Consider the following 26,335-nt stretch of genomic DNA (forward strand, 5'->3'; position numbering starts at 1 on the left):
CACTGTCTCGGCCCTACCCACTCCCCTCTTCCTTAGTCCCCTTGTCCTCAGCGGGTGTGGAATGTGCTTTTATTAAAAATTTTTTTTTTTAACTTTTTTTTTAACGTTTATTTATTTTTGAGACAGAGAGAGACAGAGCATGAACGGGGGAGGGTCAGAGAGAGAGGGAGACACAGAATCTGAAACAGGCTCCAGGCTCTGAGCTGTCAGCACAGAGCCCAACGCGGGGCTCAAACTCACGGAGTGCAAGATCATGACCTGAGCCGAAGTCGGCTGCTCAACCGACTGAGCCACCCAGGCACCCCTAAAAAATTTTTTTTTAAACATTTATTCCTTTTTGAGAGACACGGCGTGAGCAGGGGAAGGGCAGAGAGAGAGGGAGATACAGAGTCCGAAGCAGGTTCCAGGCTCCCAGCTGTCAGCACAGAGCCCAACGCGGGGCTCAAACTCACGGATCGCAAGATTGTGACCTGAGCTGAAGTCAGATGCTCAACCAACTGCGCCACCCAGGTGCCCCTGGAGTGTGCTTTTAGAAACCAAGGTCATAAGGGGCTGGTGGCAAGGAAGAGCAGAGACCATGCCTGCTGCTAGGGAGGAACTGCCTGGGAACTGCCTGCTGCCATGGGAAGGATAAGTTGGTAGAAAATATGTTAACGCATCAAAAATGATCTTGCCTCGGTTGCAGAAGTACCGACTAATAATAATTACCTGACTTTCTGTATACAGACATCGACCCTCCCAAAAACCTTCGTCCATCTGCCGTTACACAGTCCGGGGGGGTGTTGACCTGGATGCCCCCCTCTGCTCAGATCGATGGCTACATTCTGACCTACCAACTCCCAGATGGCACCGTTAAGGTACTGGATACTTCTTGCTTTTTCTCTTGGTACCCATGCCCAGCCTCCAAATGAAGCAACTGACCCGGGCCCACCGGCTTGATTGCTGGTGTCATGGCCACTGGCTAAGAAATGAGTTGAGCCTCACTGATCATCTGCTGTGTTAGCGAAGCTGCTGCACACAGTTAGTTGTCTGCCGACATCGTACGTGTGGCCTCGTTTTAGAGGACTAACTTTTGTGTCTTCTCCTCGCTATCCATTGAGTATTTGCGGGCTGCACATCCGCCCCATGTTATTTTGTTCTGTTGTCTTTCTCAGGAAACGTTCGCTCCAAGGACAATTTGTCTGTTGTATCTATCATTGTATCTAACGTGCTTACAACCTGGCACGCAAGACGTGCTCATTAAATATTTATTGAATGGATTGATTAAACCTTATTTCAGGAGTTATCCCTCCCACCTGGAATCTGAAGGCCAGCAAGTTTTTGTAGCTTGTTCCAATGGAAAATTCTTCCTCTTTCTTGTTGGCAAGAGAGAAGGGACAAAGAGGGAAAGGAAGGGCACTTTGGTTTATTCATTATCTTAATGGTTGCTTATGACAGTGCTTCAAGGAAAGTTAGCCCTATGTCTGTAGAGGAAATAAGATAGGTTCAGAAGGACGTTTCCTGAAAGGCCAGCAATGGCCCTGGTGCACAGTTATCAGCAGTCACTTTTATCGCCCTTATTAGCTCCTCAGCCCAGCACCACTGGCCTTGGTGGCTGTAGTTGGTGTTCCAGCACGTACCTGGAGGCAGAGGGTCCCAGGAAACTTGGTGGGTGCTCCTCCAGGGCGGTCTGTGGTGCCAGTTCTGTGCTAGCACTCCAGCAGGGCTGAATCTCCATGGTGCTGCCCCCCAGCAAAGCTGCTGGGACCCACCCATATTCTGGGCGCCACTAAGCCCTGAAAGAAACCAAACACTGTGCTCTCAGAGAGCTCCTGTCATTAGCACCGGGGAAAGCCGTTGACAGCTAGGGTGCTGGGGGTGACACACTGAGTGACTGTCTACTGTCTCCTTTGTTTGGTAGGAGGTACAGCTTGGAAGAGGGAACGAGAGACTTGAGTTGCAAGGCCTTGAGCAGGGCATCGCCTACCCAGTCTCCTTGGTTGCCTTTAAGGGTGATCGCCGGAGCAGGAGTGTATCTACCACCCTTTCCACAGGTAATGTTCTCTGAACGAGAATGTGTTAGAGGACAAGCATCGGACAGCCAAGAAAGCTGTCCAAGGAGGAGCGAGTGGACAGAGTGATGGATTTCTCTGGAAACGGGGCAATAGGGTTATGGGTTCAAACAAAATTGATCTCATGGTAGAAAGACTGAAGAGGGAAGCAGAACAGAATGTTATTTTGAGGGCATCAGGATAGGAAGTGATGTAAACCTGACCTTATTTCTACTACATTTAAAGGGTTTGGTGAGAGCAGGGTGAATGAGAAAAATAAGATATTTGCGAAGGGTCGGAAGAAGCAAAGTAGTAGAAGGTTATGAAATAATTTCTGAACAAAATAAATTATCTGGAAATAAGGGACCAGCCCCCCTACTTCTTCCTTGCCCTTCGCCTAACGACGCTATCTTTCTGCTTGACTCCCAGTTGGTGCCCGTTTTCCACATCCTTCCGACTGCAGTCAAGTTCAGCAGAACAGCAATGTTGCCAGTGGTCTATATACCATCTACCTGCATGGTGATGCCAGCCGGCCCCTGCAGGTGTACTGTGATATGGACACGGACGGAGGTGGCTGGATTGTGAGTCTTTATCCACGGGACGGAGGGGCTGAGTGGCTTGTTTTTGTTCTCCGATTCCCCTGCCCCGGGCTGTAAGGATAGAGCCTGAAGGGGGCGCCTGGGTGGCTCAGTCAGTGAAGCCTCCAACTGTTTGTTTGTTTTTTTTTTATTTATTTTTGAGACAGAGAGAGACAGAGCATGAATGGGGGAGGGTCAGAGAGAGGGAGACACAGAATCCGAAACAGGCTCCGGGCTCTGAGCTGTCAGCACAGACGCCCGATGCGGGGCTCGAACTCAACAGACCGCGAGATCGTGACCTGAGCCGAAGTCGGCGCTCAACCGACTGAGCCACCCAGGCGCCCCTCAACTGTTTTTTTTTTGTAATTTTTCCTAAATGTTTATTTATTTTTGAGAGAGAGAGAGAGAGAGAGAGTGAGAGCGAGCTGGGGAGGGGCAGAGAGAGAGGGAGAGACAATTCGAAGCAGGTTCCAGGCTCTGAACTGTCAGCACAGAACCCGATGTGGGGCTCAAACTCAGGAACTGTGAGATCATGGCCTGAACGGAAGTTGGACGCTTAATTGACTGAGCCACTCAGGTGCCCCTAGCCTCCGACTCTTGATTTCGGCTCAAGTCATGATCTCACGGTTGGTAAGTTCGAGGCTCACATCAGGCTCCACGCTGACAGAGTGGTCCGTGCTTGGGATTCTCTCTCTCTCTCTCTCTCTCTCTCTCTCTCTCTCTCTCTCCCCCTCTCCCTCTCTCTCCCTCTCCTTGGCCCTCCCCTCTCACTTTCTCTCTCAAAATACATTAATTAATTAAAAAAAAAAAAAAAAAGAATAGAGCCTGAAGTACTTCATGGCCAGGATAGAGCAGGCTGAGTTAAACTAAGGTTAACGATTGTGGGGGCTCGTGGGTTTATCAGCATCTAATAATGCCCTCTATGTTTGTATAATCTTACATTTTACTCTCTTCAAAGCCCTCTCATAAACGAGACTCTCACACAAAATCTTTCAAGTAAGTGATAGCAGTTATTATTTCTAGTTTATAGATAGGTAAATTGAGGCCACAAGGAGAAGTATCTTGGCCCTTCATAAGAATTAATGACAAAAGTTGGGGCCAGATTTCAGGACTCCAGCCTTCCAGATCATTGGCCTTCCCTGTGGGTCCTCTAAGGCCATCCGCCATGGAAATGCATGACCTCCCTGGGCCTTGGGCCTCTGGATTGAAGCCCTTCGTCCAGGCTCTGCATCCTGCTGTGCAGGTCAGAAGTGAGGCCTTGGGGACTTTGCTTTGAAGGCTAAAGCCTGAAAGAGGGCAACTTGGCAACGTGCTGATGGTCCTTCTGTGTGGAGGTTTATTCCCTCCGGCCGTTGTCTGCTCACACCACATGGCACCTACTTTGATTGCATCAGCCTGATCCAATTATATGATGAGCTGTCTCTGAGGGTTTCGATCTGATCCTTCCTTCTCCCCCCACCCCCTTCTCCCAGTGCCTGAACAGCTAGAGGCTCTCACCACTCCAGACCAGCATGTGGCCTTAACCTGCTGTGCATCCGGAGCTCACTCTGGGAAGGAGAAAGCATGATTTCCTAGTGCTCAGACTATATTCATTTACACGTTCGCTCAGGGGCCTGGGAGACCAAAGACACTTGAGCAGCCACGGGTAAAATGATACCATCCGCTAAGCAGCAGTGAAGAAAACTTATTATCCGCACAGCTGCATCTGATGGCTGAAAGGCAGGAACTGGATTGGATGGGAGAAATTCCTGATTGATTTGTAAAAATAACCGAACACCTTGTAGCACGGGAGGGTTTTCTACCTGAGCAGAGCCATAGAGCTGTCCCTGCTGCTTTTCATCAGCACGGTTGCAAGCGTCGGGTCTCTTCAGGCTTGAAGCCACTATCCTGCGTCTGTGTCCATAACTGACCATTGGCAGAATGTTTGTGTTGTCTAGTGTGGCCTTTTTGAAAGCCAGCCTCCCATCGGGAAGGAGACGTTTGTCTAGGGCAACCTCTAGAAAGATACCTGCCGGTGTGTCCACCTGGGAATCCCCAAGATTTTTTCCAAAATTACTTATTGTGTGCCTATTGTGTGTCAAGCACTGTTTTATGTACTCAAGAACCAGTAGTGAATCCCTGCTCTCAAGGAGCTTGCCTTCTGGGGCCTGCTCACGCCAAGGACCCTTACCAGGAAACTGAGGTCAATTCCAGAAGTAATAAAATCCCTCTATGTTCTAACCAATACTGGTCCTTCACCCCCTCCCAAGTCTTGTGTTCTGACCCAGACTCCTGAAGATAATACACGAATTGAGATTCTGTAGGGCCCTCTTCAAAGCGATCACAGTCCAGAAAACATGCGGAGTCCTGAGCACTTCTGCACCAAATCTTTTACTGGCGTTGTCCCTGATTTGGGGTTCAAGGATCTTTTGCCACTGAGAGATGACCTCAGTATGTGGCTCTTTTAAATTGAGCTCCTAAAATCCTTTTAAGGAAATTTTCCTCCATGGGGCAGCAGGAACTCCTTATGTTTAAGAGGCCTGAAGAACTCTACCCCGTGGTAGCTGATACCACAGGAGGCAGGCCAGGATGAAGACAATCCAGGAGCACTTAGGTGCCTCAGGTATTTCCATCTTTGTTCTCCATCTTGCAAGTCTTAAGGACTACATGAGAAGCTATTTCCATAGGCAATTAAATGAGATTTTCATTTTTTTCTCCCAATTGAGTCAGGACGTTGAGTAAGTTCTAGAGTGCAGTGACAGTTCTGTCTTGAGACGTATTGCCCGCCTTGAGACTTCTTTGCTGAGTGGCTCTTGTTATCCCAGACAGTCCATTATCAGGTGTTTTCACCTCATAGAATGGGAATGGACTAGATTCTCTGGGAGTCCAGTCAGGCTGCCTGATCAAGATGTGCAAATGCTCATGGTGGGTCAGTTCATTTGGAATCTGGCACAATAAAATGCAAACTAACATTTATTGAGATATAATAATAACTTGTATCAGTATGTGCCAGTCTCTGGCCTTCACACTTTCATGATTTATCATGATTAATGATCTTGCTACAGCCTCAGTTTAAGAGAATGACAAATGGGCTATTAACATCTTGATCTAATAGTTTAGAAAAGTGAGGCTTGTCAAGGTTCACTAAGTTGCCCAAGGACACAGCTAGTAAGGGCAGAGCTGGGTCTAAATGGCGATGGAGAGAGCATCAGAACCATTTTTTTGGAGTTTTCCTCACTAAGCTGAAACATTATTAAATATATATGTATATATATTTACATTAGTAACATTATTTACATTATTAACATTATTGAACATATATGTATGTGTGTGTATATACATATATATCAGTGGGAAAAACCCCTATCATGCTTAGGTACTCTATTCATTGATTGGAGAATGCCTTTGTAATGCATCTCTCCTAGGAAGACAGAATCAAATTTGAGCCTGATCTTGTACCATAACTAATTATGTTAGTGGGAATGTAATTTGACCCAGTGTACAAGGAACCAAACATTGGTAACATTTCTGCCCTGGGATTCCACTGTCCATGGTATAGGAAGGGTCCCCGGGAAGGTATTGGAACAGGCACCATAAATGACCAGTTAGCTCCCCAGAATCTTAAGAAATGATTTTTGGAAAATAGACTCAGTAAAAGCTGGTATTTTCAAACGTTCTTATAAAAGATGAGATCAATGTTTTATCCTTGCATCAGCCATTACATAATAAGCTGATTATTATTTAATCTGGCTAATTGCTTTTCTGAACTTTCACATCCGTATAATGGCATCATATATACTCGCCCTGTATCCAGCCCTTAACAAAATGCTCAGTAAATGGTAGTTACACAAGTGGGTCAGTAAGTAAAGAAATGAAGGAAGCCAAGAGAGGAGTGACAGTCTCTAAAATAAGGACAAAAGGGGACAGGAACAACAGTGTTGATGCAGTATGTAATTATGGGCCCGATCGTTCCCTAAGTCCTGCTCAGCACCTGGGTATTGTTGTAGAATGTTTTTACACTTACCATCTCATTGAGTTCTCCTAGCACCTGTGAGATAAACACTTCCTTCCCGCTTCTAACCCTGTTTGTCACCAAGCTGACCGACCGAGGCTCAGTGGTAGAGATGACTGACTCACCAGCCCCTGGCCAGGCAGTGGCCATGGTCTGCCTCAGAGCCCAGGGCTCTCCCGCCATTTGATGCCCTAGTTCAGGGCTTCCTGGGCCAGCAGAGGTGGGTTGGTGCTTCAGAAGGAGTTAAATGTGAGCTCCCATGAGGAGATTTCAGCACTGTCGCTGGACCCCTGTTCTGTTCTCCCTCCCTCCCAGAAAAAATGTAAAGAACACAGAAATATTAGGAGGTGTACCTTACCAAATTCAAAGTAATTGTGTTTCACATCAAGGCACCCACTGTGAAGCATGGTGGAAAGGAGGGAGATGGGGTTTTGTGTTGGGACTTCTGTATTCGAATGACTACAGAGGAAAGTAGGTGGAGACAAAGATGCCATTCCAGCCTTCCAGAATTCCAGAATCATTTCTGAGGTTAGCTAGGATGGCGGTTAGCATGGCTGTCTTTCAAGGTCACGAGGAATGACATCAATTAGTATCACTTCTCGTAGCATATACAGGTGTGTTTAGCTTGTAGCTCCTTTTCAGGTTCACTTCATATAAACGAGTCCAGTTTACTCTGACAGGAACTGCCTTCCTTCCCCAAAGAGAGGAGTTTTTGAAGAGAAAGCAGCACATATTTTCATGAAATAGTACCCAAGTCTGTCTCCATTTTCTCACTTCCCACTCACTCTTCAGCCCACTCCATTTTGGCTTCTGCCCTTGTCTGTCTCCAGTGCAGCCTTTGCTAGAGTCACTCACGACTTCTGTCTCACTAAATTCTCTGGACGTGTTCCTTAGGCCACGTGTCCCTTGACTGCTTACCTGCCGTTGACACTATCGGCCACACTTTTCTCTCTGTGGTCTTTGTGGTTCCATGCTTTCCTCATTGTCCTTCATGAACGTTCTCCTTAATGAACACACCCTTCTGCACCTGGCTGCTGCGTATTGGTGGTCCCCGAGTCTTGATTCTAGGCCCTTTTCTCTTTTTAGGTACCCGCTTTCTTCCCAGGTGATCTCATCCTCTCCAGTGGCTCCACTTTACGATCTGTGTCCCCGTGGCTTTCTGTATTCATTAGGATAGAGCAGGCCTTGCTGCAGTAAACACCACCACCAGATGCCAATGATTTGAGACATAAAAAGTTTCTTCCCATGTGTGCAGTCTTCTGGGGGTTTGGCAGTCACTTCTAAGTGGTGACTCAGGGATTCAGGCTGATTCCAGCTCATGGCTCTGCTCTGTGGTCATGTGGCCTTCACCAAGGCCCCGTGACACACGGCAATGGAAGAGGGAGCATGGAGAGCCCTCCTGGCCTCCTGCACTCCCACTTACGGTCCTTTGGCTAGAATGAGTCACATGGCTCCAGCTTAACTGCAAGGGAGCCTGGAGAAGGAAGCTTCCCTGTGTTTCTGGGGAGAGGAAAGTGAAATGGGTCTTGGTGGGCACTTAGCATCATCTGAGACACATGCTTACCTTTGTAAGTCTGGCCTAGATCTCTCTTCAGAACCCTAGTCCTTCACTCATCTGCCACTATGGCCTCCCCATTCGCCAGGGCACCTTGGGGGTGACCCTCACTTACCTTGTCCCAAGTGAGCTCGTGATGCACCCGCAGAACCTGTCTTCTCTCAGAGCCCCCATCTCCGCCAATAGCTGAGTGAACAGCCACCCAGTGCCGCAAGCCCAAACCACAAGAATCACTCCTGACTTCTCTTTCAGCTCCACTTTCAATCTGTCACCACATCCGTCAGTGTGACCTTCTCTCTGCTTCTGTCTGACCTCGGGGCAGCCCCAGTCCAAGCTGCTGCCCTCCTTCGCTCAGTGACATCTGTCCAAGTGCGTCAGAGTGAAAGGTCCATCTCCCTTTGCAGGTCTTCCAAAGGCGCAACACTGGACAGCTGGATTTCTTCAAGCGCTGGCGGACCTACGTGGAAGGCTTTGGGGACCCCATGAAGGAGTTCTGGCTTGGTATGAACTCTGAGATTCCGGAAGGGCTGTGCTGTGGAAGGGACATCTCCCTTCAAAAGCTGCTTGGGTGGCTTGTGAAGGCTCCCCACATTCAGGAAGATGTCTCAGTGACAGGGACAGGATACCCTGAGGAACCTACCCACCAAGGTGTTGGTGGGGACATGTTGCTAGGAAGGTTCTCATGTGCTGGGATTGTGAGAGGGTGTGGCTGTCACAGGTGGTCTTTATGCTGTATCTGAGCTCCACAGGATCTGCCTGGAGCCTGCACATCTTAGAAACCATAGTAGAAAAATAGTTGACCGATTGGGATTCTGGGCTATTATTGGGAGGTCATACCAGTAGTCCCTGAAATTCTACTAGTAATGCCCATCATTATGGGGATTGTTTTTTCCCTTTCCCTTCTGCTCTTTTCTGGAGCAGATTCTTATAGAGAGTGAACTAGCCAAAAGCACCCACTGGGAAATGGAGAATGAAAAAATCATAATCTGGAGACCCGGTGTCAGGTAGAGTAGATGATGATGTGGTTCTCTTGGTGCAAAATTCCTCCAGAGACCTTACGGTGGCATCTGATGCCCTCTTCTGCTTGGTGAGATAAGGGGATGATAAGTAGAAGTGCATCTACTTTAGAGAGAAGGAGTGAGGGGGCAGGTTCACCACGTGATTACCCTCCACCGCTCTTTCTCACAGGACGTGGTTTCCACACTCGTTAATACGGCTGTGCCAGAGAGATAATAGGATGAGAAAATGGGTCCCCCAAAAGAGATAGCGTGAGGAAGTGCCCATTAGCAGAGGTGGTGACGGCTAAGGTGACTTTTGGTGCCGAACATCTCAGCTGCTGGTAGGCGGGCACTTGCACACGAAGGTTGATTGGTTATTGGGATTGCCTGCTTTATTTTTAGGACTCGACCAGCTGCACAACCTCACCACTGGCACTGCCACCCGGTATGAGGTGAGAGTGGACCTACAGACAGCCAACGAGTCCGCCTATGCCGTGTATGATTTCTTCCAGGTGGCCTCCAGCAAGGAGCGGTACAAGCTCTCAGTCGGGAAATACAGAGGCACGGCCGGTAAGCAAACACATCTCCCCCCTGCCAGGGTCTCGGGCTCGAGCCCGTGGGTCTGAGGATCGGTTTGCCACCGGCCATGGATCTGGGGGATGCGATACTGCTCTGTGAAGGCGACTTGTCCTCATTGATCATTGATGATCGAGGCCCCTCAGGCATGATGACCCTACAGGGGGTGAGCAGTAAACAGGTATGTTAAAGCAATCCTTGACCATCTGAAAGTTGGGAATTTTGTACATTACACATTGATCCCCCCACCAGTAAAAACCCTCCTCTTACGCTCCCCTGGTTCAGGCTGCTGTGCATCGGCCAATGAACCTGCATCCTGAGTGATCCATGGTGCCTGCCCCCCTTGCACTGGGCTTCAGCGGTATGGCTGCTGTCCTTGCACAGAAGAATGTGTGTGTGTGTGTGTGTGTGTGTGTGTGTGTGTGTGTGTGTGTTATTTGAATATTTTGCAGCACTTTACCATAAGTAAAGAGAGAAATGACAGGGCTGATTCAAACAAGAAGAAGGAAGGTCTCATTAACCTCATAGAACTGTGACAACCCAGAAATTAGCAGTTCAGCCGAAAGCAGGGAATCTCTAACCTTGATTAGCTGCTCATTGGATGCAAGCCAGTCGATGGTGTGGTCGGTTGTGAAAGAAGAGAACAGCATAAGCAACATGACTGAAATACTGGGATTTTACTGTTGAGTTTTCTATTTAAGAGGGGAAGATGGTGGTTATTTTAATATATTTTAAACTTACATTTATAGTTTTTTAAAATTCCCTAACAAGTCGTTTGATTTTGCACGTTTTTGACTTTGGTGTGACTCTGTAGGAATGTGTTACCAGCCGGATCCACTGACTGTATAGGACCTGGTTGGTCCCCTTAGACGGTCATGTAAATAGATAAGTAATAATGTAAAGTAACTTTTGCAAAGTGTCACCTAGTGGTGAGGAGAATAAGGACCTACAGGATGGGACAAGGTGGGTACACTGAGGCTGTTGAAGGGAGCTTTCCCCAGGGCAGGAGGCAGGAGCTGGGTCTGAGAGGGTGGGACTTAGATGGGAAACAAAGAAGGGCTCCCCGGTGCGGGGGAGTCCATGGTGAGCAAGGACCGAGCAGAAGCAAGGGTACTGGGGTGTGCCCTTGAAGCCTGAGGCCACTCAGGAACCCCCTAACGGTGGAGGACTGTGAATAGATGCCTCTGGAGTGTGATCCAAAGTGGCCAGTAGCTAATGCAAAGTTACTTTTAGGTCTTATAATTTAATTGTTTTTTTTTAATCACAAGAATTTTGCATTTGCTAAAATGTGATGTTGCTAGCAAGATCTTTCAGTGCGATGTTATGGATGTCTCATGGTGTAGAGGATAGTCCCCGAGACCCAGGGAGTTTGCACAGGGGCCGGTGAAGGGGTGGGTCTGCTGACATGGGGACGTGGGAGGAGACAAAGAGGGAGGGGTAGGCACCTACTAGCGCATGAAGAGTTTGGGTGACAGACACGGCAGAATTGTTCAAGCGTTCCGAGGGGTGGGTGGGGGGAGCGTGCAAAGATAAGTGCAGTGTTTCAGGGAAAATCCTTGAAGAAAAAATGGACCATTGCTGGAAGAGCTGTCACTTCTCTCTGGGGGTCTGGGGTCTCCATAGGTGAAACAGGCTGGGCAACCCTTTTCTACTTGCTATACAGTTTCTGGATGTTGGGTACGCTGCACTTCATCTGCTCACAGTACAGTACGAAACGTGAAAGCCAGGCATAGGAACGAGGCAGTTAAAATAGTTGGGAAACACAGATGGACCTTCCTGGGGTTGTGACGATAAAACCGAATCGGGGTGGGGGGGGGGGTGGATGGAGAGATGCTGTTTTGACCACTCAGCACTCTGCCTACCTTTTCCCCAGTTCTGGATGAAATCAGACCACATTGCTGATGGCTCATTCCTGGATCTCCAACCATTAGGTGTGAGGGGTGCACACATCACAGGCTCCCTGAGACCCCTCGGGCCCCTCCTGCCCTGCTCAGTCCACATGGAGGATAGCTGGTCTTCCTTCTTCTTGCCGTTCACTACTGGCCGTGGAGATCAAGTCGGTCTGCCTTTCTCGGGCTAAAGATTCCCAGCCTCCCGAGACTCCATTCATGGGATCTTCCTTGGACAAGTTGCAGAGTTCCTACATCTCTCCCGGAATCCCAGTGCCCCCAGCGCCCAACTGGGGACATCACTCAGGCCTGCCCACGAGGGCTGCCCATTCTCCTCTCTTCTACCGCACTCGTAGACCTTTTCTGACGCCTGCCCTAAAATCACCGGGAAATGAACTGATGCTAATGGGGAAAGGAGTGAAAAGGAGTCAATATATTCGTGAATTAACGTGATCCTCCTCCCAGGGACTCTATTTGCATTTTAAGTGTGATTAGGGGATAATTGCCATTCTGAGGTTGTTCAGACCCACAGTGCTGGTCAGCGGAAGATGCCTTTTCTAATAGGAGGCCTCGGGAGACTTTCAGATCACACCACATTTTGGCAGCACTCTGGTCTCCCCATACATGCCGTTCCTACTTGGACACTCTGAAATTGAGTGGTGGGCTTAGTGGAGTTTTAGCTTTCCTTGTATAGGCTGATTTGTCCCCAGGAGAGTTTTGAAATTTAGGAAGCTTCTGACCACTCACATCCTAAATGATGAGGTGCTGTTTAGAGGACGTAGCACTCAAATAGAAGGTGAAGGGTTTGATGTCTCTGTGCACGTGCTGGCTGTCCCCATTGGAGCTCTGATTAGGATTGGGCATGTGGGACCCTGGGGGAAATGTGTCAGTCAGGACCACGCTGACTCACACTGTGCAGGTGGGCCCCCGGCTTCTGCTTCCCTGAAGTCCTGTCAGAGAGCCCATTATTCCCCCGTGAAGGAGAGCCCAGCAAGGAAGTGCCAGGTGAATATAGTTTCCGATTCTGGATCTTGGAGCAGGGCAGGGAGGACATCTAATGAGCTCTGCCTATAAGACGCTGTTCATCTCTGGAGAGGTGATGGTGAAAACACAGACATTTGGAGTGGCACAGAGCGACTTCTATGGGCTGACCCATCATTTACAGCTGGGTTCAATCCCATCGACACGAGACTAGGGGATGTCCAACCAGGGATGGGTTCACGCCCTGGGGGCACTTGGAAGCGTGGCTAAGGAACGCCACCAGCATTCAGTGGGCCCGGGCCAGGGATGCTGACTGTCCACGGTGAGGAATTGTTCTACACAAATGCCAGTGCCTTTCTTGCTTTGAAACAGATTCTTTAACACTGGTACTTAGAATTTTTTTAACTGTTTATTTATTTTTGAGAGAAAGAGAGAGTGTGAATGGACGAGGGGAAGAGAGAGAAGGAGACACAGAATCCGAAGCAGGCTCCAGGCTCTGAGCTGTCAGCACAGAGCCCAGTGCAGGGCTCGAACCCATGAACCGTGAGATGGTGACCTGAGCCAATGTCAGACACTTAACTGACTGAGCCACCCACGCGCCCCTTAAATACTGGTACTTAAAGGGGAAACAAGTGTTGGGTTTGTGGACACAAGGGAAAGCTAGAAATGGCACACATCCACTTCCACGGGCCCGTTCCTGTTCCCAGGGTTCAAGGTCCAGACAGTCTTGTGTGACTTACAAGGGATGTGATGTCGATGGCTTCTTGGGGTCTGAGGTGGCTCAGCTGCCTGGGTCATCCTTCCCGACTCAGGAGGTGCAGGAGGAGAGCTGATCTTGGAGTGATGTTTTGACAAGATGGGTGATAACCAGCTCAGCGGCCCCACCCAGGGCTCTTATGGGGTCACCACCAACCCCACACGCACCTCCTGAGGGGAGCCAGCCGCCCACCCAAAGCCATTATACTAGAAGTTAAGGCTGCTTATTTCTCATCCAATGTTTTCTCCTCAAACTCTGATAGAAGAGAGAGGGTCTGACGACCACTGGCTTTTCTACTTTATCTTACTTAGGGAGATAAGCTTAATAGATCAGAACACCGTGTTGGCTGGGGCCTGACGACCAGAGCAAAGCAATTTCTTGATTCATGACTATCCTCGCTGTCTATGCTCTGAACATCAGCATGGCTTCATTTTCTGGAAGGGAGCAAATCCACCATGGAATAAACTGCCACACTTAGTCCGAAACCTGCTTCGCTTTCCTTGATCCCAGTGCCTAAGGTTCGATAACTGTGAACAAATCGTTAAGAAACAGCCTCCACACAGATTCTTAGGAAACAGCTCTGGGAACTTTAGACGCGCGTTCGGTAAGCTGAGCTCATTAAAAGAGTGTCACCAAGGGAGCCATCGCGTGTTATTTTAAGCTGTAGTTAACTGTCTGCAAGAGAGCTGAAGGGGAGAGAGATGTGTACGAATCCAGCGACTACATGCCTTTCCTCAGTTGGAGGAAACTCTTGGGGGCAGGGGCCCTTCAGCTGTCTTAGCAGGAATGGCCTGTGTCCCCTGCTCTCGCTCCCCTGCTTTCGCTGGGGAAGCCATCAAGGAGCCATTGTTCGAGCTGCAAAGTCAGACGGACAATCTGGGACAATCTGGGACCTTCCCTTTTCATAATGTGTTGTTAACTCTTTACATACATCTGCCCCCTTCCTCCCCCAACTAAGTTCTTGAGGGCGGGGACCTCCTCCATCTGTTTTCCCAGAGCCGAGCGTGGTGCTGGGCCCGGCAGGTGTTCTCATGGTTCCTGAATAAATGAAGGAAGTTGCAGACTGGCGTTCTGAAGGGCTGGTTGTCCTCAGAAGAGCTTGTTAAAATGCAGACTGCAGGCGGGTACTACCTCGGAGTTTCTGGTTCTGTGGATCCGGGGTGGGGGTGGAGCTGAGAATGTGCCTTCCTAACAAATTCCCAGGTGCTGCTGATGCTGCTGGTCCAGGGGCCACACCGGGAGAACCAGAGATGGCCTGCTCTGGTTCGTGTAATTAATTAAAGTTCTCTATTGAAATAAGGCAGCCGCAGGCAAGTTGGTATGTCAGGGAGGACCCTGGACTGGGAATCTGAGGACTGAGGTTTGAGTCCCGGCCCTACTATCTGGGGACAGTGGGACCTTGACAAGTCCCCAGAGTCTAACCTCTGTGAGTCTGTCTCCTCACGGGACCGCCGGCCGCCTGGCCCACCTTGTAGGCTGTCCTGGGGACAGAGGGGGAGGATACGGATGTGAAGGTGGTCGGTAGCTCAGGGGTCAGATGAAAACCTAAGTGTTGTTATGATAAGAACACAACTTAGGATTGATTCAGGCCTTTGTCACCTTTTATGAGCTGAATTAGGAAGTAAACTGATACAAAGATGATACGTACTTGGGGGAAATGGTAGAAATACAAGTCAGATGATTCAAGCGGATTTCCAGACAGGATGTAATGAAGCACTGAACTGTATATATGTGCCAGGAGGGCCTGGGAAACTCGGGAGTGTGTGCTGGGAGGGGGTGTGGGAGGATTATTAAGGAGACCGACCCTTCCTCAGGAGTGGGGTCCAGCTGGGCTTTGAGGGGCGTTTAGGAGTTGGACCGGGGAGGGCAGAGGCATGGAGGGCAGACCTGTCTGCTGCACAAGCCGTGTGTGCCTGTGGGGACAGCGGGCCAAGAGATGGTGCGAAGGGTACAAGCCAAATTACAGGCTGCAAAGCAAAGCAAGGAGGAGCGGCTCCTTCCCTGTGGTGGGTGGTGGGAAGGACATTGACCTGAGAGCATGAAAGTGGACACTTATGCTTCAGGAGGCCGGGAGGGTTGTCGTGTTGATGCAGGCCCGAGGAGAGGAGAGCAGGCCGTGTGGCAGCCCCGGGAGTGAGGCCATCTGTGAGTGATCCTCAGGAAGAAGGGCTCCATAGAGGGGTACATGGGATTGGCAAATGTGGCTCGGAGTTCGAGGCTGGGGTGGCTAAGAGGATGGCTGAGTGAGGGCAGGGAATATGGGAGAGGGGTGGTCAGGTGCTGGGAGGAGAGCCGACGAGTTTGGTTTCAGATGTTTGGTTATTTTACATGACTGTGTAGCCTCTGAGTGAAAATGCTGGAGGGGAGCAAGCTGTTGGAAGCTATTGGAGAAACAGGCCTGAAGTTTGGGTGACAGGCCAGGAAGGAGAATCTCTTCATCTGTATCATGTCCTCACCTTGGCCGTTTTCAGAGACGAGTGATTTACTTGTGACATAAATGGCCAGATCTTTGGCGTTTTCATGCCCAGAGATTGTCCTGCTGAGCCCAGAGTTCCATCACCATCTCAGCGGCCGAACTTCAACGTTCACCCCTCATCTCTCCTCTCCTGCAGGGGATGCTCTTACTTACCACAACGGATGGAAGTTTACAACTTTTGACAGAGACAACGATATTGCCCTCAGCAACTGTGCCCTGACACATCATGGTGGCTGGTGGTATAAGAACTGCCACTTGGCCAACCCCAACGGCAGATACGGGGAGACCAAACACAGTGAGGTAGGCGACAGGTGCACTTTTTTTGTTCCAAGCTCTGCCCAAAGCTTTGCGTTCCCAAAGTGACACTCTCCACGCTGGTTTGGCTACCTCTCTCCTTCTGATGCTCCCAGTCGGGGCAGTGGGGCTTGTTCTCCAGGCTCTATGGCCTGGAGGTCAAGGCCTCCCCTGCCCACCCGCTGCAGCCCTTCCCCACTCTGCATTCCTACCAGAGCTGCAAACTTAGTGTAGGTGGGTGGGAGCTCAGGCTGCCCACTGCTGGACAGAGACAGGTGACATGGATTATGCACCATCTGTTTCTGGGCCACCCATGGACACTGTCTTCGTAACAAAATACCATGGGCTGGGTGGCTGGAACGAGACACATTTGTTTCTCAGTTCTGGAGGGTAGGAAGTCCACGATCAAGTTACCTGCTAGCAGATTCGGTTCCTGGTGAAAGCTCTCTTTCTGTCTTGCGGATGGTGGCCTTTTCATTGTGTCCTCCTATGGTGGAGAGAGAGAGAGAGAGAGAGAGAGAGAGAGAGAGAGAGCTCTCATCTCTCTTCCTTTTCTTACAAGGGCACTAATCCCATCATGGGGGACCCACCCTCATGATCTCATCAACCCTGATTACCTCCCCAAGGTCCCACCTCCAGAGACTACCACTTCGGGGGTTAGGACTTCAACATATGCCTTGGGGGCAGGTGGGGACTAACATTCTATTCATAACTTCAGAATTCTTTCTAGTTGTTCTCCCAGTGAAACCACAACTATTTGCCTCAAGTCCTTTGATCACCAGGAAAACAAGTTTTTTCTGTCTTTGATCTGACCCACTTTTGGGTCCACTTCATCCAGAGCCACTCAGAGTCTACCCAGAGTGTTGTGCTAAACTTCTCTCTCCGTTTCAGGAGGTGCACCCAGACTGAGTTCTTGATGGCTTCTCTCCCCTTCCTTGCTCTGAAACTTTCCTACCAGTGATTTCTCAAACCTCCATGACCCGTGGACATCATCTTGACTCCTTGCCAAGCATCTCCTGACTGCTCCCACACATCTTCTTGAAAATGGCGTCTTGTTGCCATGAGCTCCTCCCCACCTTGGGTTTCTAACTTCCCACCCTGGGTCTATTCTAGCCTTCAGGAAGCCACCGCTCCCCAGAACTTACCTTATAACCGGTGTCACTGTAAATATTAGCTCATCTCAAGTCCAGGTACAGTTTGATTACTTTGGCCCTGACCAGACCGGGGGGGGGGGGGGGCTCCCAATCCTTGTGTGATTTTTCAAAGGGAAGAAGAAATGTTCCCCCAGGGAGGCCAAGGAGGGTGGGTCCATGAATCATGGTGGCAGCATGTGGGCTGACTCAGAAAGCCTGTGATCAGAGATCAAATATTTGAAATGAGCAGCCAGCATGCCCTAAACCATCCCCATATTTGCTAATAAAAGACATTCATCTGGTTAATGTGCTTTTCACAGTCTGCAAGGCATTTAGCTTCTTGTTTATTATTTACCTCACAAATTAAAATATATAAAATTGGTCACTTGGGCTCTTTATTGGCCAGGTTGCAAGGTTATTAAGTGAATTAAATATTATTACGCTCACCAGTCAAAAGACATAAAATGAAATTTAGTTTTCAGCAGGCTATTCGTTACCCCAGAGCTAGTATCTAAACAGTTTAAATTGAAAATGATTTTACACGATTGGCCAATTAATATGTTTATTTTTGCCTTTAATTTTTTGGAAAGGAAAAGAGTGAGGCAAAGATATTGTGCCTGTTGCTGGCCAGGTTGACCCTGTGTTAGCTTTGCTGCCTCGGGCTCCCCGGCCCCCTGGGCTCACACCCTATCCTCACACCCTATCCTTCCAACCACCAGGTGGAGGTGGTGGGGGGCTTCTGAGTCATCAGCCTAACTTCAGCAGAGGGCACATGTTTCTATTTTTTTATTAGTTTTTAATTTTTTATATTAAATATAATTTGTCAAGTCAGTTTCCATACAACAACACCCAGTGCTCATCCCAACAGGGAGGGCACATGTTTCTAGATTCAGCTGTACTTCCCTTATCATAACTACCCCAGTAACCACCTGTCTTCCCTAAGCAGAGAGGGTGTGGTCCTCCCCTCCCCTCCCCTCCCTGCAAAGAAGCGTTCCTTTGTACCTTGTACCTTAACCCATCCCACCCTCCTCCCTAGTGCCTTTTCTTGATGTTGGCTTTTTTCTTTCTTTCTGTCTTTCTTTCTTTCTTTCTTTCTTTCTTTCTTTCTTTCTTTCTTTCTTTCTTTCTTCTTTCTGTAGGGGGTGAACTGGGAGCCATGGAAAGGACATGAATTCTCCATTCCTTATGTGGAGTTGAAAATCCGCCCTCATGGCTACAGTGGAGAGCACGTCCTGGAGAGAAAGAAGCGGACACTAGGAGAAAATTCGAGAATGTTCTGATGGCCTATTTGAACAGTCATCACACGAGACAAGACCAGCCCAGGGTTGGGGCTATGTAGGCTTGGGGCAAGGTGGGTAGTGGTGACTGGTTAATGGAAATTTGAGGGATACTCCTGGCCTCTGGTTTCTGAGATGGCTGGGTAACCTTCAGGACAAAGTGTGTGACCAAACTTCAGACCACACAGGTCTCTGTCACCTGCATTTCTGCCCATCTGTATTGGGGACCTGCAAATCAACACAATAGTATATATGAGAAAGAACACCGGACTGCAAGTTCGTCAGTCTGTCTTCAGTAGCAAATATATGGGATTGGGGAGTAGGGGGAAGGGAAAAGAATCATCTAGCACTTCCCCAGTTGTGTGTGTGTGTGTGTGTGTGTGTGTGTGTGTGTGTGTGTGTATACAATCTTTTCTCTAGAAAGCCATACCAAGGAGGGGTTCTATTTGATGACCAAGGGACTTAACATAGTCTGATGCTTGTTACCTCCCATGACCACTGGGATTTGAGGAAAAAGGTATAGATCTTCACCTGTTTGAAAAATGCTAGATCAGGAGAAAGAATAAAGGGACCAAGGCTGATTCACATCGAGCTAAGTTGTGACCAGTATCCAGCAGTCTGGGAACCAAGCTTCCGTGTTACCCCCCTTTTCAAGTTCCCCCTTCCCACATATTTGCATAATCACTTTCAGAGATCTGCATATGTTGTGAATAAATTCTCACTCGTTTCAGCTTTAAATAACTGGACTCTTTTGGTGATTGGTCCCTCCCAAAGACTCTTCAGTGACTCTCTTTCATGCCCTCAAGTCCTCAGCCCTGCCCCTTTCCCTGGGCCCCCACACTGTTGGGCCCGTGGGTGTTCTGAAGGTGCCCAGCAGAAGCTTCTTGTTTGCTCAGGCACTTGGCAGGTCGGGTCCTTTGGGTTTACTTTCCTACCCCTTTGGAAAGTTTCTCCGTAGTGAAGTCAGTGATCATTATTAAAAGTAACTTACATTCTGATTCAAGAAAAAAAAACAACACCTGGTTTTTAAAAAATTTGCCTTGTGTTATTTAACTCACGTCAGTGCGCTTGAATTCTAAATTCAACCCAAGTGCATGTGAAGGTACAACTTGTGCATCACACGGAATGCGGTCGGCCTGCCGTTTCATACTTGCGAGACGGCGAATCGTGGTATTTGGAACCCGGAGAGATGAGATGAGTGGGAGCGGAGGCATGTGCCCTAAAAGCTTCAGCGCCGCCCCAGGCCCGGGGAGTTGTTCACTGCCTCAGGCTGTCCAGGCTTTAACCTCCGGCCGAAGGCCAAGCTGTATTCCCCAAACGGGTTATGTCCCCCTTGTAGGCTTTCAGCACCGCCCGCGCCCCCCCATACGCACCGTGCCGCAGTGCTGCTAGATCTGGTGAGGGCAGTCTAAACAGGAATTCGGTGAGAGTGTGTGTCTGCCTGCTTCTCGCCAGGGTGTGTGCTGTGCCCTGGGGGGGGGGGAGGGGGACACAGGTGAGACACAGAGGTGAGCAAGCCAGACGGCGTGTGGACTGTCATTCATTCGTTCACTCTCATTGATTCCACAAAAGCTGACGGAGCCCTGTTGGGAGCCAGCTTCTGCTGTTAAGTACTGGTGCCGCGGAAGCGAAGAAACTGCACTAGTCCCGCCCTCACCTTGGCGGTTCAGGAGCCTGGCGCTCAACCCAGTGGGCGCAGTGGACCGAACCTCGGGGTGACTCCGAGCTGGGGCTGGTGCGTGGCGGGCAAAAATTCCCCACGTGGGTTGGTGAATGCTTGGTAAACGCGCTGGGTAGAGCGCAGGTTGCTGAGCCTCATCCTTAGGTCTTGTGACTCAGTAGGTCTGGGCTGGGGCTGCCGCCAGATTGACCACTCTTGGAGTAAGCTCTGGCATAGGGGTAGCCTGCTGCTGGTCTCTCTGCTCTGGACCTGTGATGTCCCCCCACACACCTCTGTGTCCCCTGACCGCAGCATTTCTCCACGACCGGCCAAGATGAGGACTTGCCAGGACCTGGAAACTGCCATGGGAGCCGTGCCGCCCGGAGGACTGGCAGGGGAAACCTCAGCTGACCCTTAAGGGTTCTCCATGGGGCAGAGAAGAAGTCGGGATGAGCTCATTTTTAAAGGCTGTTCATCTGACCGAGGAGAACGTTCTAGCCCTAAATGTCTGTGCCTGGCCTCACTGGAGTGAGACCAGCTCTGGCAGCCCCCGCCCCTGGGAATGGGTTCCTGCACAAACCTGCTCTGCAGAGGCCGTTTTCCTCAGAGTCAGATTATGAGCCATCAGGGTTTTGAAGCTTAAGGGGCAATCCCTACCCTTTAGGACAAACCAAAGAAGACAAAGTCTGTCACCGCAGGGCCAGGCTGCAAGCCAGGCAAGAGGGCAGAAGCAAGGACGGAAGTACCAAGCACGTGCTAAAGCTCCCAAGCCGTCTTCTGTCCCACGCAAACTGCTAGCTAAGCGGTCATGGACAGAGCACAGGCCCTGCCCTCCAGGAGCCCGTGGCGTGGTGCTGACGGTTGGACAGCCATGGGGACAAACCAGGGCAGCCGGTAGCACGTCGGGGAGAGTCAGTCAACAGGGGTATGGACTGTCACTGTGGAGCAAGTGTCAAGGATGTGACATCAGCATTAGGTCAGGTAGGAAGAGTCTGAGTGTGTCAGGGAGAGAAGAGAGGCCTGAGGGGGGCAGCGCACCTTGGGAAAAGGGAACTTGGTGGCAAGGATGGGAATGGGTGGGGTGTGGTGTGGGTGAGGGAGGGAGAGGAGTGATTGATGGGGAGGCTAGAGAGATGGCAGGGACACTTGGCCCTGTGAGTGCTGGTTCTCAGCTCGGTGCCTGCTTAACCTCCAAGGACTTTGCCTCAGTGGGTCTCAGCTGAGCCCTGTGCCTGGAGCCTTTCAAAGCTAACATGCAACCAGTCCTGACAACCTCTGCTAGGATGAACGAGTTGGACAGCAGAGGTCGCTCAGCGGTGTTTGAATCTTGCAGTCACACTGACAGTTAAGCTTGCATTTTGAAAATATCTGTCTGGAGACAGGATAGAGAATTGTGGGGAGCTGTTGAGGGAAGCTCCTAGGAGAGGGTGGAGAATCACAGACAGGTTAGGGCTATTGCAGTAGAAAACAGGTAATGGTTCTCTTGGTCTGTGGCAGAAATGGTGGGACAGGGGAGAGGGCACAGATTAAAGAGATATTTAGGAGGAAGAATCAGCGGGAACTGAGGGGGCTGGGTGGTAAAGGCAAGGGAAGAATCCTGTCGTGGCTGAGTTTAGAGCTGGTTTTTTCTCTGGGAACAGGGTCCCAGAGTTTGTTTGTCACAAGGCATCACAAGCTCTGCCTTTGAACTTAGAACTCTCAGGGATTCAAGGATCAGTAAAGCCAGAAAATGCTGAATGAGCCAGGGAGAAGGACTAAGAATGACTCAAGGGATTCTGAGCGAGGGGATGTCAGGAAGAACAAGGACCAGGTGTGGTGCATGAAAAGAGAATTCGTGGACGAGAAGACAAACAGCAGAGCAGGAGGCGAAACAAGTATAAATAACGGAAAGCTCTAGGCAAAACGCAGTCATTTGCTGGAAGAAGTCCTCTGCTAAAAAAAAATTTCCAAATCGTTCCCTTAAGCCTTCCACCAGGGCAGTGAAAAGGATCAGGAAGGAGTTTCTGTCAATAAAGAGTGCAGATCAATCTGGTCAGGGCCCGCAGCCCTCTGCAGCAGACATGCTGTACCCAGTCAGGCCAGCAGATGGCAGTGTTGTCCCATTGGGAGCATCTCCCTTCAAGGCCATTTTCCAATCCTCTCTGAAGGGGTGTTCTGAGGTTCTTCCTTTTCTTCCTTCCTGGGTAACACGGCCTGGAGAATCAGCTTATGGGGTACGGCTCAGCATCCAGCCCGTGCTTGGTGGTTGTGCAGGTAGTGTTGCTGTTGGCCTAATGCACAAAACAGGTAACTGGGAAACACCTTGAAGAGATTACCTACTGAAACCTAGATTCTGTCCCCTGACCTGGTCTACCTGGCCGGTTGCTGAGACAAGAAGATGGATCCATTGGCACGATGAAAGGTGAAGGGGGCACCCCTGGAAGAGATTTAGGCAGTTCCTAGTGTGTAATTAAATCCACTTCCCAAAGTCCTTCTGTTAGTCGGTTGTTTCTGTGGGGGAAATGTGGAATGGGTTGAATTCCACTTGCCACATTATATAAAGAAGTTAGTTCCCAGGTTAGCCCATAAATGCCTGTTTATTCCATAATGCAGACCAATTTCAGGGCATATATGATGACAGAAATAGAAAACACTGGTATTGCAGTGTTGTTATTTAAACAAGGGGAGGAAACAAAATGCAATGGAAATGGTTATTTGTGTAAGTGAAGAAAATCAGGTTTAACTAGACAAGGCTAAGGAGGCAGGTGAGGCTTGCTGTGGAGCACCTGAAGGAGACATCTGGGTGCTCTACAGCCTTGTGGGCATAGCTCTTGATTGTGTTCAAAAGGTTTCTGACTCAAAGTAGGTATCGCAAGTTAACAAGTCTTTGAGGAACCCAAATCCGATTAGGCTGGATCATGATGGCTGGTGTGTGAAGGGCCACTAGGATGGGATTCTGAAGACTTTGGTTTCCATCTCGGGTCTGGGTGAGTTACTTACCTTCTGTGGGGCTCATATTCTTCGTTTATAAAATGGAAATGACATCAGTCCCCAAGGTACTCCCTGCAAGAATCAAATAAGATACCGAAAGCACTCTTATATATATAACACTCTGGAATGGTAAGAGGGCTTGGATCTCTAGTCTTGATAACTTCAATCAAAACGTTTGGATTTTCTTTCTTCTCTCTCTCCCTCCCTCTCTCCCCCCCCCCTTTTTTTCCCCCTGATAGAGGTGTATCCCTAGCCAGCTCTAAGGTGTATGTGCTATGGATAGCCATCAGTGGGATTATTACAGCTAACCAACAGACAAAGGAGAAAAGGCAGAGTGGGAAAGAAAAGCTTAATGAAGGTAAAGGGGGATCCATCTATGTTTTGGAAAGGGTTTCCTTGGGGATGATATGAATTGAGCTGTACATGAACCCTCCATGGCAGCATTTCCAAAATGATATTCCTCAGAATCCTTGCTCCTTCAGATCTCCTAAAAGAAGAGGTTTAGTGGTCAAATAAACTTGGGAAAACTCTGAGGTAAGTGGAGTTATACTAGTTTCTTTACTAAAGTACCCGTTAGAACCTTTAATGTGATACGTGACTACAGATCTCAAGGAGGCAGAGAGGGGAAGTCATGGGCTGCAGTAGTTTGCAATCTTGTTTGAATGTAGGATTTTCTTGTGTTCTGAGTAGCTAATATTTCTCAAGGTGTGGTTCAGGGACCGCTGGCAATTACATAGAGTGCTTGTTAGAAGAGCGGGTTGTCTGGACTCACCCTCGACTTAACAAATCTGTCAGAAGGGCAGAGGGACTGGGAATCTGCACTTGTGAGAAACCCCCCAGTGATCTCTTTTCCTTTCCCTTTTCCCCCAGTCAACGCATTATTGAGCATATAGGATGCACTAGTTATTGGAGATAGGGTGGTGAGTGACGTAGTCACTCTTCAGGCCTCACAAAGGCTTATTCTAATGAGGGGATGGCAGGGAAGTGTGGGAAGACGGGAACACCCACAGTGCAACATAGTCTGATCTTACTGTGATCCAGAAGACTTGTGTGGTTAGGGAAGCTTTCTTGGAGGCAGTGATGTAACACATGGAACATTTCACCCCAAATTTGTTTGTAATGACAATTAAGACTTAGAGTTATGAAAATCCCTCATCTGTCAAATGGGCATGACGATTTTGACCCTGACATATTTGTCAGCATCACATAAAACCCAGTGAGTCCTGAGCCCATTTAGTTGGAAGCCCAGTAAGGAAACACTCCCAGGAAGGTGGGAAGATGTGGATTCAAAGTCTTTCTTGATCTGGCCACCAGGGGGCGCTGTCACGCAGGGTGGCTTGGTGTGGAGAAGAGGCTGAGGCAGGGGTGAGTACCTACCCCATCCATCACAAATGCAAATTGGGAGTTTTGGTAATACTGTAGACTGTGCAGTGTATGGTGAAATTATGGACCACATCACACAAGGAGGAATAGAAAATGCACAGTATTGGGGCACCTGGGTGGCTCAGTTGGTTAAGTATCTGACTTCGGCTCGGGTCGTGATCTCATGGCCTGTGGGTTTGAGCCCCACGTCGTGCTCTGTGCTGACAGCTCGGAGCCAGGAGCCTGCTTGGGATTCTGTGTCTCCCTCTCTCTCTCTCTGTCCCTCCCCCACTTGTGCTCTGTCTCTCTCACTCTCAAAAATAAACAAACATTAAAAAAATTTTTTTAATAAAAAAATAAAAAAGAAAATGCACAGTATTTTCAGTCCCTACCTCATTTGATCTGTCTGTATCATTTGACTCTATTGACTCTTCTTGAAAGTTTCTTCTCCTTTGGCTTCAAGGACACAACACTCTCATTATCTTCTTTCTACCCTTAATTACAACAACTAGCATTTACTGAGCATGTACTATAAGCCAGGCCCGATGCTGAATGCTTTTTATGCTTTATCTCGTTACTGCTGTGTCCCTGTGAGACAGGGATGGTCATTAACTCTACCATACTGGTAAGTCTTTACGGAGATTAAGTCGTCGGCCTGAATTCTCTAACCAGTGGGTACTGGAGTTAGCATCGGAATCGGGAAGCCCTTAGCCCTGAGTCCTGACCTGTCACACTCATGGTGGCCTTCACCAGGCTGTCCTCTGCATCACTGCTGCAGGCTGCACCCTCTGGGTGGAGGCAATACAAATGGGGTCCTCCTGTCCTTATTTCTTCCCTTGTAAGTCTCTAGATGGCTCCTGGGTGATCCCCCATAGGCTGTCCGGATGCTAGCTTTGCAGCCCCTCTGGGACAACTCTGTGTTGCTGGCACCTAGTGTGCTTGGCAAATGGTAAAGAGTCAAAAATATTAATGGAATAAGTAGCCTCAAAGAGGGAGTTAGATACATGCATGCAGGGCCATTCCCGAAGGAACGATCACAGGTATTTGAAAACATCCTTTTGAACCCATGACAGGGACAGACAGCCGTGTTGAAGGGACTCTTCCCCGCCCCCCCCCCCAGTTCTGTAATCCTGTGACTTTGAATTTGGGAAAGACACTAAAATCAAAGGGCAAGGAGCCAGCGCAGAGTGTCGTGGTGAGTTGAGAATGCGCATAGCACTGTCCGGGTCCACAGGCACACCACCACGGGCAGGGCTGAGCCTGAGCAGGTGCAGCTGGTGGCTTTGGCTCTGGCACCCACCCCCCAACCAAGGTGGGCAGCGGCTGCCCCTGCCTTTGGTTGCTGGACAACGGTCCCTGGTCGACACTGGAAAGTTTTGGAAGTCCTGGAAAGAACAGAGACCTGAATGAAGAGTCTCTTCTTGGGCTGTCATGGAGTGTGTGGCAATGGGAAAGGGAGCCCAGGAACCAACTAAAACTACAGAAATGTCAGCCTACCTTGGGGGAAACAAGACGAAGGGGGAGCGTGTGCCATAGGCCTGTCTTCCTAAGCCCTAGCTGAAATGGAGTCAATACGGTGTTTTAGCAGCCTGTTTGACCACTTCCCCCATGAGCCTCTAGATCTGTGCTCTGCAGGATGGTAGCTGCTAGCCACGTGTAGCTACTGAGCACTTGAACTATGGCTGGTGTGACTCAGCTACTGCACCTTTAATTTTATTGAATTTTAATTAATTTAAATAGCTACATGTGGCTAATGGTACCATGTTAGATAGAGACATTTCCATCTTATCTACTCTGTCGGACAGCCC

General features: G+C 49.3%; 1 protein-coding gene and 1 long non-coding RNA gene across 2 annotated transcripts in view; one reads left to right on the forward strand and one right to left on the reverse strand.

The window, feature by feature from the left end:
- The window catches only part of TNN (tenascin N), a 54,831-nt gene extending 35,558 nt beyond the window's left edge, over positions 1-19,273 (forward strand). The window contains exons 15-21 of the mRNA XM_042976039.1: positions 727-857; positions 1,901-2,033; positions 2,460-2,611; positions 8,559-8,655; positions 9,555-9,722; positions 15,968-16,131; positions 18,398-19,273. Of these exons, the coding sequence (XP_042831973.1) occupies positions 727-857; positions 1,901-2,033; positions 2,460-2,611; positions 8,559-8,655; positions 9,555-9,722; positions 15,968-16,131; positions 18,398-18,538 (986 nt within the window). The 3' untranslated portion in view covers positions 18,539-19,273. The remainder of the gene's footprint in view (positions 1-726; positions 858-1,900; positions 2,034-2,459; positions 2,612-8,558; positions 8,656-9,554; positions 9,723-15,967; positions 16,132-18,397) is intronic.
- Positions 1,386-8,565, reverse strand: LOC122235813. Its single transcript, XR_006213871.1, has 2 exons — positions 8,270-8,565; positions 1,386-1,775 (listed from the first exon to the last, which is right to left on the reverse strand). It is a non-coding gene; the product is annotated as an uncharacterized LOC122235813 (long non-coding RNA).
- Positions 19,274-26,335: the final 7,062 nt, after the last annotated feature.

This window comes from Panthera tigris, chromosome F3, assembly GCF_018350195.1.
Source record: "Panthera tigris isolate Pti1 chromosome F3, P.tigris_Pti1_mat1.1, whole genome shotgun sequence".
Taxonomy (NCBI): domain Eukaryota; kingdom Metazoa; phylum Chordata; class Mammalia; order Carnivora; family Felidae; genus Panthera; species Panthera tigris.